This window comes from Lutjanus erythropterus, chromosome 23, assembly GCF_056507025.1.
Source record: "Lutjanus erythropterus isolate fLutEry1 chromosome 23, fLutEry1.hap2, whole genome shotgun sequence".
NCBI lineage: Eukaryota > Metazoa > Chordata > Actinopteri > Lutjaniformes > Lutjanidae > Lutjanus > Lutjanus erythropterus.
This window is the reverse complement of record NC_139339.1, coordinates 645,724-663,530: the sequence shown is the minus strand read 5'-3', so window position 1 is coordinate 663,530 and position 17,807 is coordinate 645,724. Positions and strand designations below refer to the sequence as shown.

At 41.5% G+C, this 17,807-nt stretch overlaps 2 protein-coding genes across 4 annotated transcripts; one reads left to right on the top strand and one right to left on the bottom strand.

The window, feature by feature from the left end:
- The first annotated feature begins 451 nt into the window (after nucleotides 1–451).
- On the top strand, nucleotides 452–11,268 carry LOC146305110 (RPA-related protein RADX). Of its 3 annotated transcripts, none has more exons than XM_084712005.1 (19): nucleotides 452–555; nucleotides 1,390–1,501; nucleotides 1,923–2,112; nucleotides 2,186–2,307; nucleotides 2,563–2,709; nucleotides 3,044–3,138; nucleotides 3,486–3,642; nucleotides 3,897–4,005; nucleotides 4,098–4,189; nucleotides 4,268–4,393; nucleotides 5,384–5,488; nucleotides 5,625–5,798; nucleotides 5,906–6,030; nucleotides 7,146–7,414; nucleotides 7,498–7,551; nucleotides 8,459–8,502; nucleotides 9,486–9,764; nucleotides 9,856–9,993; nucleotides 10,110–11,268. In XM_084712005.1, the coding sequence occupies exons 1-19, from the start codon at nucleotides 493–495 to the stop codon at nucleotides 10,232–10,234; spliced, it is 2,526 nt and encodes an 841-aa protein (XP_084568131.1). In that variant the 5' UTR covers nucleotides 452–492; the 3' UTR covers nucleotides 10,235–11,268. The 3 variants fall into 3 exon arrangements, with proteins under 3 accessions (XP_084568131.1, XP_084568130.1, XP_084568129.1); XM_084712004.1 differs by having other exon boundaries at nucleotides 3,044–3,210; nucleotides 7,501–7,551; XM_084712003.1 differs by having other exon boundaries at nucleotides 3,044–3,210.
- Nucleotides 11,269–11,547: 279 nt separating this feature from the next.
- On the bottom strand, nucleotides 11,548–15,823 carry LOC146305109 (C-type lectin domain family 10 member A-like). Its single transcript, XM_084712113.1, has 8 exons — nucleotides 15,651–15,823; nucleotides 15,391–15,498; nucleotides 14,442–14,531; nucleotides 14,285–14,350; nucleotides 14,096–14,188; nucleotides 12,856–13,010; nucleotides 12,583–12,692; nucleotides 11,548–11,905 (listed from the first exon to the last, which is right to left on the bottom strand). The coding sequence occupies exons 1-8, from the start codon at nucleotides 15,706–15,708 to the stop codon at nucleotides 11,749–11,751; spliced, it is 837 nt and encodes a 278-aa protein (XP_084568239.1). The 5' UTR covers nucleotides 15,709–15,823; the 3' UTR covers nucleotides 11,548–11,748.
- Between the last annotated feature and the right edge of the window lie 1,984 nt (nucleotides 15,824–17,807).

The following is a 17,807-nucleotide window of genomic DNA, read 5'->3' as shown; positions in this document are numbered from 1 at the left end:
ATAGAATAAATTCATTAATTAAATGAGAAAGTAAACAAAAATTGGAATTAACACAGAAGCAAAAGAAAAGAAATATAAATATATGTCCCATTTTATAAATGTTATTGTTTCTAATATTTCTGGTGGAGTTAAATACAAACACTTTTCTAACAGTGAAACCAAACAAGAAAAGTATTTTTGTTTTACTGGGCTTCCATACTTTTTGATTTCTTATTAGACTCATTTATTTTTATTCTGGTTATAGATTATAAAACGTTTTTTATGGCAGAGAATTCTGTTGATTCAGTTTTTCTGTTCAAATATTTTGATATTTTAAAACAAAGTTTCATGTCTCATTTATCTCATATAAAATTGGTTGCAGTGCTTTTAATATTTATTTGTCACATTTCCTGATAAACTTTATTGGAATTAAATTCACTTAAACACACTCACACGCCCCTTTGTCTCCGTGTCCCACAATGCACCGCACTGTTATTGTTTAGACTGTCCAACATGGCGGCTACAGGCTGCGTCTTCCTCAGAACCCTGAGCCGCTCCAGACCCGGTCCAAACAAGGTCATTATCGGCACCGTCCTCTCAGACATCGATTATTTATTTACTGATTTATCGGGTTCTGTCTCCATCCTCTGTCTGAACGGAAACCAAACTCCGTTCAAATATCTACCGATTTAACGTCTCGTTAACCAGAACGCTCGTCCTGCTGATTAGAACTCTGTATTTTGTGAATATAATAATATATAAGTTTCAGCCTCATGTTGACGATCAGTTTGTTCAAATTTTAAGAACTAAACTCTAAATTCTTAGAATGAATCCCCGTTTTTATCTCAATCTGCTCCGACGTGAATCACTAAAGAAAAACGAGTTTTCGTCCTGAAGAATTCGCTCTTACTGAACTCTGGAGATGCCGATTTTTTCATTTTACTTAAAAATGTAGAAAGGTGCTCAAACCTGCGTGTAGACGTGTTTCTATCAGCCGGAAATCTTAATGAAGTTAAATTTTCTGATATCTGAATGGAGTTTGGTTTGAGGAGGAGAGCGCGCGGTTAGCTCACCTGTCAGTCTGGTCAGCTGTTTTTAAACAGGAGGCTGATGTTGATGTTTTAGTGTTTCCCTTGATTTGTTGTTTTTCTTAATATTTACTCGCCATCTTGTTTATTTTGGGTGGTCATTAAACATGTTATTACAACTTATAACCACACTTTAAATTCCTCATTATGTCATTAAATCCACCACAAATAATATTTTACTTCTGTTAAAGCAGGAGCAGCTAAAGAAATAAAAAATAACAGAAATAAGAAGAATCAGAAATATTTCACCTCACATTTCACTAATTATCATCTGTCCTTTATTTTGTTTTGCTGTTTTTGTCCCCCTGTGTTTGTCCTGCAGGCGTCCTCGTCCTCTCCTGTCGTCTGCAGGGAGTCCCTGTATGTGGTGGACCTGCAGCGTTACAGCAGAGACCAGGGGTCGTCTGTCTACTTCCCCCAGGCTGTCCTCAAAGGTGAGACACGAGACGGGACAGGACAAGGACAAGGACAGGACAAGGACAGGACAAACACAACAGGACAGGATGGGACGAATAAAGTTAAATGGGACAAATAAAACAAACTGGGACAAAACAGAACAAACAAAAAATGCCACAACAGAAACAACAGGACGGGACAAAGAAAAGATGATTAGACAAGACAGGACAAACAAAATAAGACAGAACAAATAAAACAGAACCGGACAGACAAATTAGGATGGAACAACAAAACAAGAGGGGACAAACAAGACAGGACAGGACAAACAAAAAACTACAAAACAAAACAGGACAGAAGGGGACAGGACATAAAAATCAGGCCTGTTCATCATGAACATGTCCTTTTGTCCACTGGTCTAACTGGTTTTTGGGGGGGTGTTCACTGGTCCACTGTCTCCAGGTGACGACCTGTATGACGTCACACTGACGGACGGGGACTGCAGGCTCCGTGTCACTCTGGATCCCGGTCTGAACCGGCTGGTGGAGAGAAACGTCCTGCGTCCCGGCTCAACGCTTCGAAACGCCACCTTCACCCCCGCCATGGCCGCTCAGCTCCCAGAATGCCCCGGGGCGTCTGGAGTCAGAGACAGGTAGGTACGGACAGGTAGACCGACCCTGACGCTGTGATGTCATCAGTCAGGTGTGATGCTTGTTCTCCTGCAGCTACAGACTGCTGAGTGTGGAGGTGACAGACGGAGCTCCAGGTGAGGAGGAGGAGGGCGGAGTCAGGAGGGCGGAAGTGGGCGGAGACACGCTGCCCTGGTTTGGATCCTCACAACCTGCAGGTGAACATGAAGGAGGAAACACGTCATAAATATAAATAAATAAATGATTAAATAATAAATAAAGATAAAATAAATACATGCTGGTAATGAAAGAGTCTATTTATCATTTAGATGTTTTATTTTTTTTATTTCTGTATTTCTGTGTCCATGTGTTAAGAAGCAGGAAGTCGCCAGTTCCTTGTGTCATTTTTGATCCTTTTATTGATTTTATTTGTGTACATTATTTGGTAGCGGACTGATCGATTGGTTCCACAGGTCCTTTGGTTCCTCTGAGAGCCAATAGGAGCGTCTTTCTCCCTCTGTGGAACAACGTGGACTACAGCGGGGAGGTGTGGAGGGAAACTCCGCCCACTGAGGAAGAGGAGGAGGGGGATGAAGAAGAGGAGGAGGAGGAGAAGGAAGGTAGAGATATTTGAATCATTTCTTTAAGTTTCAGTGTCAAATTTAATGAAACTTTGAAGAAGTTATAATTTAGAAAAATAATTGTGTATTAGAGTATTATTACATCATATAACTGCTACAAATCATGAAATAAAATGTTCAATAAATAAATAAAATTAGCAAATAAATTAACAATGAAAGATCTAAAACTAAGTAGGTTTTAAAAAGTCATTAATACGTTTCAAATTGATTTAATATTTAGATAAAAATAAATAGAATTGTGTTAAATCAAAATGAAATAAACGTGTTGTGTGTGTGTGTGTGTGTGTGTGTGTGTGTGTGTGTGTGTTGACAGCTCGATGTCCTGCTGTGACCGTGTCAGAGCTGCGTGACTCCTTCCTGTCCGGTTGCCGGCATGTTGTCAGGGGCGCCATCCAGCATCAGCTGATCGTACGCATCACCAACAAATCACACCTGATGTATTATGGGAAAACAGACAGGAACTGTGACTGTCCATATAAGGTCAGAGAACACAGACACGTCAGTTTGACCAATAAAAGAGGACAGAAGGTAGAACCCTGTGGAACACCAGACTGTAAGTTACCTGTAATAACCCTCTCTCTGCCTGTCTGTCTGTCTGTCTGTCTGTCTGTCTGTCTGTGTCTCTGTCTGTCTGTCTGTCTGTCTGTCTGTCTGTCTGTCTGTGTCTCTGTCTGTCTGTCTGTCTGTCTGTCTGTGTCTCTGTCTGTCTGTCTGTCTGTCTGTCTGTCTGTCTGTGTCTCTGTCTGTCTGTCCAGGCAGTGTTGGAGGTGTGTGACCAGACAGGAAGTGTGTGTGTCGTGTTGTGGAACAGTGTGTGTGTCAGCTGGTATCGCTGTCTGAAGCCTGGTGACATCATCAGCCTGAGACACTACAGAGTCAAACAGCGTTACCAGGTGGAGCCAGACGACATAGGTACACACACACACACACACACACACACACACACACACACACACACACACACACAGACACACACGCACACTCAGCTACTAGACGCCACCGTCCAGACTCGTGAAGCGTCTTCTCGGAGCGTCCTGCTCACCTTCACCATGGAGACAAATGAAAAGCTCACAGTTACGGTTGCTAACCTCTGATTGGACAGTTGCTCTTTGGAGGCGGGGCTTAGTGAAGGGTTCATTTCTCTCTGTGTCTGTTGTCGTGTCCAGAGATCAGCGTGAACAGCAGAAATCCTGCCGCACGCATCTCCCTCCTCCCAGAATCCTCTGTTTCTCCTGAATATCTACCACCTGCCCCCCCCTACAGCTTCTACAGCAGGTACACTCACACACACACACACACACACACACACACACACACACACACACACACACAGATATTCAAACGCACACTCTGACTCTCTCTGTCAGTAAGGAGCTGTTGGACCGTCCTCATGGCGTTGTGTGTGATGTCATCGGCCTGTTGACGTTCTCAGGACGACCAGAGCGAATCAGGAGCAAGGGTGAGGGTTGCCATGGTGACTGTACACAGACAGTTTACTGCTTTAGTTGTTTCTGACTGTGTGTGTGTTTATTGGTAGATGGAAAAGGGGCGGAACTTATAGAGTATCGCTGGCTCCGATTGGAGGACGGTACGACTGATCAGCCAATCATGGTGAAGCTCTTCTCCACGTCTCAACCTGAAGCCCACCACAAGCTCCACCCACGTGAGATACACACACACACACACACACATTTAAATACAAAGAAATATTTGTACTTCGCTGCAGCTGTTTGTGTTGATAAAAGAAATTAATAAAATAAACATGGAAATATGCTTTTTATATATTTAATTTATATTTTTGTAAAAAATACACAAAGAAATAATTGAACAAATAAATATGATTTTTATTTTATTTTTTAGTTTAACCATTATGTAGCCCAGGAAAACACACTGAGGTCTCATTTTCTTTTTTTTTTCAATAAAATAATACAGTGCTGAAATCTTTATTTCCTACTTCCTGTTAAACACGTCTTCTTTCACTCTGACAGGATCAGTCGTTCTTTCCATCACGTTTATTTCCTGTTCTGGATCTGAGGTCTCATTTTCACTGCTGCCTTTGTTGCATTCAATACATTTAAAATCATAAAATGAGAGAAAAAGAAAATAAAAAAAAAGATAAAAGCCCCAACAACCAATAGACTCATCGTACGCGGTGCTCTAAAGTCATGAAACAATATGAAAACACCAAACAAGAGTCAGCTGTAGCGTATCAATAATCAGAATCAAAAGATGATTTATTCAAACTGTATAAAACATTCAGAGACCTCGACGTCAGATTCATTTAACAAATCTTCAAATGTGTCCAAGGAGACCAAATTTATTCAACTCATATGAAAATGCTGATAATTAGCCTCATATATTTTATTTGTTTTCACATTTATTTATTTTTTGATTTATTCTTTTTAATAATTCCAGATTTATTCTCTTATCCTTTATAGATTTGTTCATTTTTATGGCCCTCATGTGACTCCGTACATTTAGACATTTTAAATTACGACATGAGAAAAGACTAAGTCTGTCTGTCTCTCTCTCTCTCTGTCTGTCTGTCTGTCTGTCTGTCTCTCTCTCTCTGTCTGTCTGTCTGTCTGTCTGTCTGTCTGTCTGTCTCTCTCTGTCTGTCTGTCTGTCTGTCTGTCTCTGTGTCTGTCCTCAGTGTCTGTGGTTGTCTGTAGCAGACTGAAGGTGATCAGAGGTGCAGATCGGACAGACGACAGCTTCTACCTGACTAACACAACACACACACAGGTGTACTGCACAGGTAACAAACAACTACAATTTAAACAGCTCTGACTCTCCCTGGTGGACAACAGTGACATCAGAGCCTGTTATCTTCTCTGTCCTGACTTCATTAATCAGCTGACTTCTGTCCTGTCTCCTCATTGGTCGATTGGCAGGACTGGGCCACCACTCAGAGATGAGCTACCGTAAGCTCCGCCCAGTGCGACAGTTCCTCCAGTGGCTCAGGAGCCAGGACGATGGACAGGTGCTGAGCAGGGCTCTGATTGGAGGGTTCTTCATCTACCCGCCTCCTGCCGTCTCCTTGGAAACGTACATGAAAGACAGGAGAGGTCATCTGTCTGTCAACACGTCTAACTGTCATTTAAAAAAGTGAACTTTCCCTTTAACTGCATAGAGGGCTTACTCTGTGTGTGTGTGTGTGTGTGTGTGTGTGTAGGTGAGCCAGGTTTCCTGCGAGGGGCGGAGCTTCAGAGAGAGCTGGAGAGGCTCTGTTACCGGGAGCGACGCACCTTCTGTATCCAGGCAACTGTTACCAGGGTTACGTACAGCTGCAGAGGACAGGTGACTGATAAACACACTTTTAAAATTATATATGTTGATGTTATTTTATCCTCTTAGTTTATTTGTTTTTTCTAGTGTATGAAAATGTCTGCAGGGCAGAAGCTTCACTTTTATTTCTAACATCAATGTTTTACAGTGTTTACATTCAAATGTTTTTTAAACGCAGGTAAAACTAGTTTTTCTTTCTGCTCGAGTTGCAAAGATGATATAAGGTGAAGCAGGAACAGTCAGTAAAAATGGAGGAACGTTCTTTAATTCACAGACCAGCTGATGAGGAAACAAATGTTTCAGTTTGATTCATGATTACTGATCATTTTTACATCACAGTATTGATTTTAACTGAACAAAACTGTCAAAATGATGATGATGATGATGATGATGATGATGATGATGGTGATGGTGATGATGATGATGATGTTGGTGATGATGAGGATGATGATGATGATGATGGTGATGATGATAGTGGTGATGATGATGATGATGATGATGATGATGATGATGATGATGATGGTGATGCTGAGGATGATGAGGATGATGAGGATGATGATGGTGATGATGATGATGTTGGTGATGATGATGATGATGAGGATGAGGATGATGATGATGATGAGGATGGTGATGATGATGATGATGATGATGATGATGGTGATGATGATGATGTTGGTGATGATGATGAGGATGATGATGATGATGATGATGATGAGGATGGTGATGATGATGATGATGATGATGATGATGATGATGATGATGATGATGGTGATGATGAGGATGATGAGGATGACGATGGTGATGATGATGATGTTGGTGATGATGATGATGATGAGGATGAGGATGATGATGATGATGATGATGATGATGATGATGGTGATGATAGTGGTGATGATGATGATGATGAGGATGGTGATGATGATGATGATGATGATGATGATGATGATGTTGGGGTGTCCTTCAGGGATATTAAAGAGCTTTAACGAATGTAAATCCAGGCTGTTTCTCAGGTGCTGTGGGTCGTGTCTTGTTTGAACTCACCTCTGACACGCCTCTTCTCCCTGGTGTCCGAGGCTCATGGGTAATGTAGTATTCAGAGCTGAGTGATGACTGACTCTGTCTCTCAGGAGGACCGCTGTTTGTTCTGGACGGACCGAGCTTCATCTCTCTCCCCCTCCTCATCCTCCCCTCGCTTCTCTAAATCCTCCCCTCACCTGTCTCCCTCCCCCTCCCTCTCTTCCTCCTCCTCCTCTTCCTCTTCATCATCCCTCTTCCCTCTGCCCTCCACACCTCGCTCCTTCAGACCTCCTCCCTCCTCCTCCTCTTTCTCTCCGATGTCTCCGTCTTCAGCCGTCAGTCAGCTGACGCCGCCCCGTCCTCTGGACCACAGCATCAGGTGAAACTTTAAAACACATGATGTCCTGATGATGTCATGATGACATCACTCTGCTTTGGATTTACAGTCAGTCTGTGTTCCAGCAGGAGGTCGAGGAAGAGGAGGCAGCTGCTGCAGGCTCACACTCCAAACAAGAGGTCAGAGTTACACATGTCAGCATCTTCTCTCACCAATTCAAATAAAAATATCAATAACTTTATTTATAAAGCATCTTTAAAACAGAGTTTACACAAAGTTAACAAACTGTAAGGATAAATATCTGCAAGATAAACATTAAACAAGATGAATAAAAAATATATACAGTCCTCACTGTACATTATCCTGCTTATTACATGGTCATGTACAAAAAAAATCAATAATTTGACACAAAGTATTAATTTTATAATGATTTTATTGATCCTCCAGACTCCATGATCAGAACTGTGTCCATTTTAAAATTAATATTTTGTTTCAAACTATTGATTTTCTTTGGTAGATAATCCTGTAATAAGCAGGATAATGTACACTGAGCAGGTCGTTTTTGTGAAATGAAGCCACAAAATCATTTAAAGTTAATATTTTGTCATATAAATGTGTTTTTGTTTTTTAAGTAAGCATATAATAAGCAGGATAGAACAGATTGATGCATCATCCTGTCAGGATTTATTTCACAATAACAACTTGTTCACTGTACATTATCCTTTACATAGTTTATGATATTTGATTAATAATATAAATAACATCTACTTGTGTTTCTCTGCCTTTTATTAGATTTTATATTTCTAAGAATTTATTTATTGTAATTATCTTTTGTGTATTTTTTATGAATGTATGTGTTTTTGTTGTTACATATGAAAGATTTCGTATAAATCAAAGTTATTATCAGTATAAATCTGGATTATTGTGTTGTTACATAATCATAACCTCATGTGTCTGATTTATTGAAGCTCAGATTACAGAACCGTTCTAACCTCTGTGACGTTCTCTGTGTGTCTGTAAAGGATTGATCAACATGTTGGACTGTTCCTTTAAACGTTCTGTAAAGTGTTCTGTCTGTCTCTGCAGATACCCGTGGGTCACATTAGAACCAGAGCAGAACAACAAGACAGGTAACAGTTTCTGCTTTACTTTTGTTTTATTCTTGTGTTTGTAAGTTATTGAAAAACTCCCATCATGATGATGATGATGATGATGATGAGGATGATGATGATGATGATGATGGTGATGATGATGGTGATGATGAGGATGGTGAGGATGGTGATGATGATGATGATGATGATGATGATGATGATGATGGTGATGGTGATGATGATGATGATGATGATGATGGTGATGATGATGATGAGGATGGTGATGATGATGATGATGGTGATGGTGATGATGATGATGAGGATGGTGATGATGATGATGATGGTGATGGTGATGATGATGATGATGATGATGATGGTGATGATGACGATGATGATGAGGATGATGATGATGAGGATGGTGATGATGATGATGAGGATGGTGATGGTGATGATGATGATGATGATGATGAGGATGTGATGGTGATGATGATGATGATGATGATGATGATGATAACTGTTTGTGTGTCTGCAGTGATTCTGTTTGAAGCCTCCATGGAGTTTCTAGAAAACGCAAACGCTGATGAAGACGAAGATGATGATGATGAGGATGATGATGATGATGATGATGATGATGAGGATGATGATGATGAGGATGGTGATGATGATGATGAGGATGGTGATGGTGACGATGATGATGATGATGATGGTGATGGTGATGGTGATGATGATGAGGATGGTGATGATGATGATGATGATGGTGATGATGATGATGATGATGATGAGGATGGTGATGATGACGATGATGATGATGGTGATGATGATGATGATGATGATGGTGATGATGATGGTGATGATGATGATGATGATGATGATGATGATGACGATGGTGATGACGATGATGATGGTGATGATGATGATGATGATGATGATGATGATGATGACGATGGTGATGATGATGATGATGGTGATGATGATGATGATGATGATGATGATGATGATGATAACTGTTTGTGTGTCTGCAGTGATTCTGTTTGAAGCCTCCATGGAGTTTCTAGAAAACGCAAACGCTGATGAAGACGAAGATGATGATGATGATGATGATGATGATGAAGACACCTCATCCTTTGTCACCGCACCCCTCTTCCCTGCATTCTCACCGATCGCTGTGGAAACGCTGCCGATGCAGTATGACCACGCCCACAGGGAGGAGCAGGCGGGCGCCGTGGCGATGGGAGGGAGAGCGACTGCCGCCGGGAAGTTTGACTCCGCCTTCGAGGATTATTACACACTGAGACTGAGAGGTAATTCTTTTATTGATTAATTTATATTTATGATCAAACAGATGTGTTTATTATCAATAATGAATGAATATTAATGAGCCTCTCTGTGCAGCTCTGTCAGACGGCGTGTCGGTCGACGCCCACTTCCTCCCTCACTCCTCCTCTCCTCCCCTCCTCCATCACTCCAACACCTGGACCTCCATCCTATCACACGGAGCCTTCTCCTCACACACACCTCCGCCTTCACCAGGTCTGTACACACACACACACACACACACACACACACACACACACACACACACACACACCTGGTTTAGTCCTCAGTGACGGAGGTTTCCTCTCTCTCTCTCTCTCTCCCTCTCTCAGCTGACCTCATCGGCATGGCGGCCCAGCTGGCCAATCAGAGGCTGGTGTGTGTCCTGGAGGCGTGTCACCTGGGCGGAGCCACGAGTGAACTCATCCTGAGTCGAGCTTTTCACCTGACTGACTGACACGCACACAGACGCCTGATGGGAGTTTTTGTTTTTAAAGTTTAACTTGTTATTTATTTATTTTTTAACATTTTTATAATTAATAATTTATTTTTATTAAGTATAAGTATTTTCTAGTGTTACATGTTGATGCACTTTACAGATGCTGGGAGTTGTAGTTTTGTTAAACTCTAGGATTGGACTACATTTGATTTGTAGCTGTTTCATGTCTGAGCCTCTTTTAACTTGTTAACATCCAACTGTTAAAGGGATATTGACAGGAAACATCCATTATATACGTCAAACATCACTCTCTCCAAATCCACCAAACTCCACTGATAAAATCAGTCATTTTAGCTCAGAGAACTCAGGAGTTGTTGTTCTGCTGCTGCCTCTGTCTGTTAGTTTGTTTGTGTTATTGAGTGACTTCAGTGAATCTGAACTAACATTTGAAAACACAAAAGTCTCACAATAACAAACTAACAGATGAAGCAGCAGACCAACAACTCCTGTGTTCTCTGAGCTAAAATTACTGATTTTATCAGTGGAGTTTGGTTGGTTTGTAGAGAGTGATATTTGTCTTATATAACGGTGGTTTCCTGTCAGAAAAGTCTGTCTGACAGAAAGATAAAGAGGTTAAAATATTCTAAATATAGTGTACACTTAAACTGATATTATTTTTGTAGATGTCCACAGATGTCCTGTCCACAGGAGGACATTAGCTTAGCTTCTTACAGCTGTACTCCGGCTGCTTGTGTTGGTTTCCATCCTTTGTTTACATGTTTGTTCTGACAGCTGAAAAAGTGTTTTCAAATCATATTTTTAGCATCATAAAGTTCCCTCAGTGTTCAACACTGACTGACGTCAGAGTGTATCAGAGTCTGTCTGATTTCCATCTTGTTAACGCTGCTGTTGTGTTTTGAAAAACCGTCTCTGTTCTTCTGAGTTCAGCTCCTTCTTGCTGTCGATCGGCATGTTTTTGTTTTCTAAACAGTTTAAAATGGAGAGAAGTTTTCTTGAACGTCACAGTCCAATAAACTCTGCTCTCACTTTAATATTTGAATAGTTTTATTGTCCTACTTCTGTTTTTAACACCCAAACAAAATCTGTTTGTGCTTCAGACAACTGACAAGCAGACAAACACGCCGTCCTCTAAAATATGACCCTAATTATATTTTATACTTTTATTTATATTTATATTTTGTCTAATGGAGGAAATAGTGGATTTGTTGGGGACTATTTTCAGCGGTGGATGAATCGAGCAGCAGGACGGTGTGTGTGTGTGTGTGCAGTTGTGTGTGTTGGTGGTGATGAAGGAACATGTGACAGTCACATGATGTGGCTCACTGATGTGTTTTTAATGAAGGCACAGAAGAAGAAGACGACCAATCAGACTGTGATACAGACACGTGTTTGTAGATTTGTTGGTCAGAAGTCGTCACTGATGGACACAAACACAAACAGATCAGTCTGATACACTGGGATCAAATTATTTACAGTCAACATGAGGCGAGCAGGATGTGGGCGGAGCCTCTTTATGCACGCTGGCTGTGTTGCTGGCAGATGTAGCGCAGCCTGGTGGAGCAGTGCAGGTCGTTGAGGCGTCCATCGCTGTGAAGGTGAGCGCAGTCTTCATCTCCGGGACCGAGACCGTGACCGGTCCAGGCGTCAGGCTGACCGGGTCTCCAGCGCCTGAAACCACGAGACACACAGATCAAACGCCAACACGGGATGGTTCAGAAAACTGTTTCTGAGAAAATCCTGCAGACGTTTCCAGAATGAATCTGCCAGAACTGAAAAACAGCTTCCATCTTCTGTGAAGTAAAATGACTGTTTCTGTGAGTGAAGTTTGGTTTGCAGAGAGATATTTGGTTTATTTTAAGATGTTTATTTAGACTAATTCTCAAATGTGAATTAATGTGGAACCTCTCAGTTTTTTTTTATTTCAGGAGGATTATCAACACATGCAGGTCAAATAGATAGACCTTCAACCAATCAGAGCAACAAATTGCGACGTACAGCCAATCAGAACGTGTCACGTAGCGGTGCCTGTGTCCGTCTGCACAGAGGGGTTTTAGCTGTAGTTTAAATTCCTCCATTAATCACAAGTTGTGATGTTGTGTTCACAACAATTCACACAAATTCAACCTCACTCTGAATTCTGCATGACCTCACAGTTTTGTCCAAAATCCACAACTTTCCTGCAAATTTTACCAGTGATTGCACCTGCGGGTAAATTCTACAGCTAAATATATGTTTCTGAAATATTTATAAAAAATGATGAATTTATAGTTTCTGTTGTTGATGTGAACAGCCCTAAACTGGTCTTTAGATGTTGTGGTACGACAGGTAAGAGTGTAAGAGCTCACCTCCGGTTCATGACGTACGGCGTCTGGTTGACCCACTCCCACTTCCCTACTCTCCCATCAGTCAGACCCACCCAGTAGAAGGTTCCCGTGGCGTGACTGGTCACATGGTCCTGAAGCAGAGAGACAGTAAGTCACGCAGCTGATCTTAAATTTCTGGCAGAAGTCCAACAAGTTTCAAATCAAGCCTCCAAAATGTGAATAAAGGCGTCCCCCAAGGATCAAGTGTGGGTCCTCTGCTGTTTACTCTGCACATAGATGATATTTCTGTCTCACCCACTCGTCGTCAGTGTGGAGTATGACCAGGTGAGACTCGTGTCCGTTGCACCAGTCTCTGGCTTCTTCCCAGGTCATAGCTGTCTTACTGTAAAAATAACAGCTGGTGCCAAAAAGTTCCCATTCCAGAGGACAACAGCCGTCCGATACTGAACCTGAGAGACAGACCAAGAGACAGACAGGTCAGACAGGAACCTTTCCTCGTCTCTTTGTGCTAAAATAACAGTTGAACAAGCTTTTTACTTGGTGGAACCTCAAACATCGTTCTCCTTCTCTGTTTCCTGTACATGATTTTATTTTTCCACAGTAGAACAAAGTCATTGGCTGAAACTCGGCCGGTTGGATCGATCAGCTTTAGACATGAGAGGTGAGACAGAGTCGAGTTCAGTCATGAATAAACCAATCAGAGCCGGGGGAGGGGAGGGTCGCTTCCATGGTTAAAATATGTCGACCTGTAAAAACTATCAAGCTAACGTACATCAATTATTAATCAATATCAATTATTAGCTAGCTAGTGATTTAAAATGTGAATCTTTTGATCTTCAAAATGTGGTTTGTAACAAGATGACACATCACAGCCTCTGTAATGATTAAATTTATTATTAAATTAAATGTATTAAATAATAAACACTTTGGTAACACTTTATATTAAAGTGCTTGTAATGAGCGTTAATAAATCATAAGGCCCATATGAGATGCTTATTAACATTAGTATGTGTTAATAAGGCTACATAAGTGTAAACATGTTTATTGTTGCATAAGACATTCATAATCACTTAGAAACTTGCTCACAGTTCATAGACTGCTCATTAAAAAACCTTATGAGATTCTAATAACTGTTTATAATAGTATTACAAACACATTTATTAAGTTTAACTAACTAATCTATTATGTCACTGTTATACATACTTTATTATGCACTTATTAACAGTTAACTAATGCAGTTTAGGGCCACCCAAGACTTAAAGGCTACAAGCACCTTTAAATAAAGTGTTACCAACACTTCCTGTTTCCTAAGTGGGCGTGGTCAGAGGCTTTGTGAAGGAGGGATGATGACAGTTAACAGGAAACGTCTCTAACGAGCTTCCTCTCCTTTCTAAACAGTGATGGATACCGAGCTTGCTTAAATGTTATTGGAGCACAGAGTGAAGAGGGGCGGGACTTACAGATCCATTTGATTGAAATCAGGACTAGATCAAGTTTCACGTTAAAGATGGGTGTGTGTTCAGGGTGTGTGTACCGTTGTGGATGAAGCGTTCAAAGGAACATTTGAGCAGAGCGACCGTCCTTCTGATGGAGTCCAGAGCTGACAGCTCCTTCATCGCCTCCGACACTGAACACACACACACACACACACACACACAGTAACTGTCATTAACAGCGGCGTGTTAGGTGTAATAAGTGTTCAGCTCTGTTCTGTCAGACGCACCTGAGGTCAGCTGATCCCTGCTGCTCTCCACAGCAAACTTCAGCCGGTGAATGTCTTTAGCTGCATCTGGGACAGACGGACAGCGGACCAATCAGATTTAAGTTTGGAGGAAGAACCTGGGAGACAACAACTAACATCAGGTGTGTGTGTGTGTTACCTTTGGTTTGCTGGTGTGTGATGCTCAGTGATTCAGTCAGGTTGGAAACACTTTTCTCTACGTACCACAGTCGGTTTGATGACCTCGTGTCTGCAAACAGACATGTAAATGTACACATGAGCCGAGGTAAAGTTTCATGAAAAAAGTCATTTATGTGTGTTTGGTTCACCTCATTTTAAAATAGTTACTAACCAACAATATTCTAATTTTCTCTCAGGGTTTCTGGATTTTTTTTGCCATTAATTAAGTTTGATTTTAAAACACAGATCTGCAAATAACTCATCATAAAAATGCTGTTTATTCAAGTTTTCTGATGTTATTCTTTTGATTACATGGTAGCACATGACAACGTTTCTACAACGCTGCAGTTTCAGTTTATTACTGTGATGGAGAGGAGAAGTCTCCACGTTCTCAAGTTCTTCAGTCCAGAAACAGAAACAGACACTTGCTAACAACAGTCTACAGCCATGCTAGCAGGTCTGTTTGGCTGCGTTGTGCTAAATGCTAGCATGCTGATACTGAACAGGTATCATGTTTAACACATTTACCATCTCAGTTTAGCCTGTTAGCATGTTAGCATTTGATTGAAAGCTCTAAACAAAGAAATGTCGTCAGTGCTGCAGGGATTTGGACATAAACACTATCAAATGCTGACCTGATGATGGCGCTAAATGGGACATTAGTGGATCACCAAAGTTATTATGATTCATCCTGAGACGGACACGAAGGTCTCAACCACATTTCAACACAGTCCATCAGAGACACGTTGAGACGTGTCAGTCTGGACCAACCAACACAGAATCACACCGGGACTTTTACAAGAAAACAAGATTTTGTGATTTTGGCAAAACCTTATTGTTTCTCTCTCTCTCTCTCTCTCTCTCTGTGTGTGTGTGTGTGTGTGTGTGTGTGTGTGTGTGTGTGTGTGTGTGTGTGTGTGTGTACTCACTGCTGGCTCCCAGTGCTATGATCAGGATCAGGATGATTGTAGCTGTGACAGCAGGAAACAACCAGCGTCTGAACCTGGAGACTCCTGAGTAGGAGACTGGAGCAGGCTCTGACAGACAGACAGACAGACAGACAGACAGACAGACAGGTAGAGAGAAAGTAAAAACTAATTTTACAGCAAATGCTAAAAAACACCCGGTACTTTCACAAAACACACACACAGTTTCGTCATATTCATCAGGTGCAGGGACGGACAGGTACCTTTGTTCCAGAAGGAGCTGCTGTCGTCTTCAATGTTGTCATGGTATTCAGTCGTCATGGTGATGTCCCCTTCTCTGTCTCTGTGCTCCTTGTGTCTCCCCTCTTCTTCTTCTTCTTCTTCTTCTTCTTCTTCTTCTTCGTCTATACGGTGAAGACCGTCAAACAGTCTGACTGTCCAAACATCGAGCCGAGGGTCATTGACCACCACAACGAAATGCACTTTGAACTGAAAAACAGTGTGTGTGTGTGTGTGTGTGTGTGTGTGTGTGTGTGTGTGTGTGTGTGTGAGATGAAGCTGTGCTGATGTCACTCTGTTAGTCCAGACTAAAACATACCAACAACCAGGAAAGCCAAATCGTTTCTGAGGAAAGTTCTTCCACTTCGACGGAGGTTAAATATCTTAAAAGTTGATTCAGCTGAAGTGTGTTTTTTTGTGGGACAGTTGGAGCTTCAGTTTCAAATAAAACAGAAGCAAACAAATACCTTTAAGTTCAAGTTAATATGGAAGTGAGAAATAGATTTCGTTGCAGTGTGATGCTGTGTTCCAGTGAAAGTTGGAGTTTGGAGTTTCCCTGTTCAGATTTCTAACTTCAGTTTTATTGGCGTCACAGCTGACCCTCAGCCGTCTCCACAACACAGAGGAGGAAAAACACAACTCTGTCCCGTCCTGTTTCCTGCTCTCAGATCTGCTCTGTGCTCGACTCGGCTGCGCTGAAAAGAAAAACACATTTTTGAAGATGGTTCAAAGATCTTACAGGAAAAACACTGAATCTATATAGTCACATCTTAAAGGAGAAATCTGTAATATATTTACTGTAGTAAATCATAAAATGACCACGATGTGACATCAGAGATCAAACAAACATGTTAAGTTGGAAAACCTGCTTCTCTGACATCTACAGCTGCAGTGTCACCCTTTGAAATTCCTGTTCTGTGCCGGAATAATTATTTTAATTTGTCTGTTTCATGTTGATTTGAGTTCAAATTAATGTTGAATGTTCTCTGAATGAGTCAGTGTCTGTTTACGAGTCATAAGGAATCATTAATAATTCTTTAGAAGGAGTAGATGTTCATAACGGTTAAAATGAGCAAAATGTTAATGTTATGGAGTTTGACATCAGTGAGACTATTTTCAGAGCAGTTGGCTTTAGGCTGAACTTCCTGCAGTGTTCCTGCAGTGTTCTTACAGTGTTCCTGCAGTGTTCTTACAGTGTTCCTGCAGTGTTCTTACAGTGTTCCTGCAGTGTTCCTGCTGTGTTCTTATAGTGTTCCTGCAGTGTTCCTGTGGTGTTCTTACAGTGTTCCTGCAGTTTTCCTGCGGTGTTCTTACAGTGTTCCTGCTGTGTTCTTACAGTGTCCCTGCAGTGTTCCTGTGGTGTTCTTACAGTGTCCCTGCAGTGTTCCTGCGGTGTTCTTACAGTGTTCCTGCTGTGTTCTTACAGTGTCCCTGCAGTGTTCCTGTAGTGTTCTTACAGTGTCCCTGCAGTGTTCCTGCGGTGTTCTTACAGTGTCCCTGCAGTGTTCCTGTGGTGTTCTTACAGTGTTCCTGTGGTGTTCTTACAGTGTTCCTGCGGTGTTCTTACAGTGTTCCTGCGGTGTTCTTACAGTGTTCCTGTAGTGTTCTTACAGTGTCCCTGCAGTGTTCCTGCGGTGTTCTTACAGTGTCCCTGCAGTGTTCCTGCGGTGTTCTTACAGTGTTCCTGTGGTGTTCTTACAGTGTTCCTGCGGTGTTCCTGCAGTGTTCTTACAGTGTTCCTGCAGCCTGCAGAGCTTCAGAGCAAACGACTCACTTCAACCATAGATCAGATATTAAATAGGCTTCAACTTTGGACTGCACTGCTCATTTTTGTGGTTTCTACATGTTGCTAACTACCTAGTTAATCTGCATCAGGCACTAGTTATCTCTTTGCTAACATTAGCTAACTTATGTGTCTTTCACAGGTCCTCCAGCGACATCTTTGAACCATCTTCAAACTGTGGTTTACTTTTCAACACAGCTGATTCAAACACAGAGCAGATCTAAGTACATGAAACAGGAAACAGGAAGGGACAAAGTTGGCTGAGGTTCTGATGGGTACTAAGTTTACTCAACTGTTATAAAAGGGGAGAAAAGGGGCAGGACTTAAATTCAATGAATAAACAAATTCTGAGTTGAGG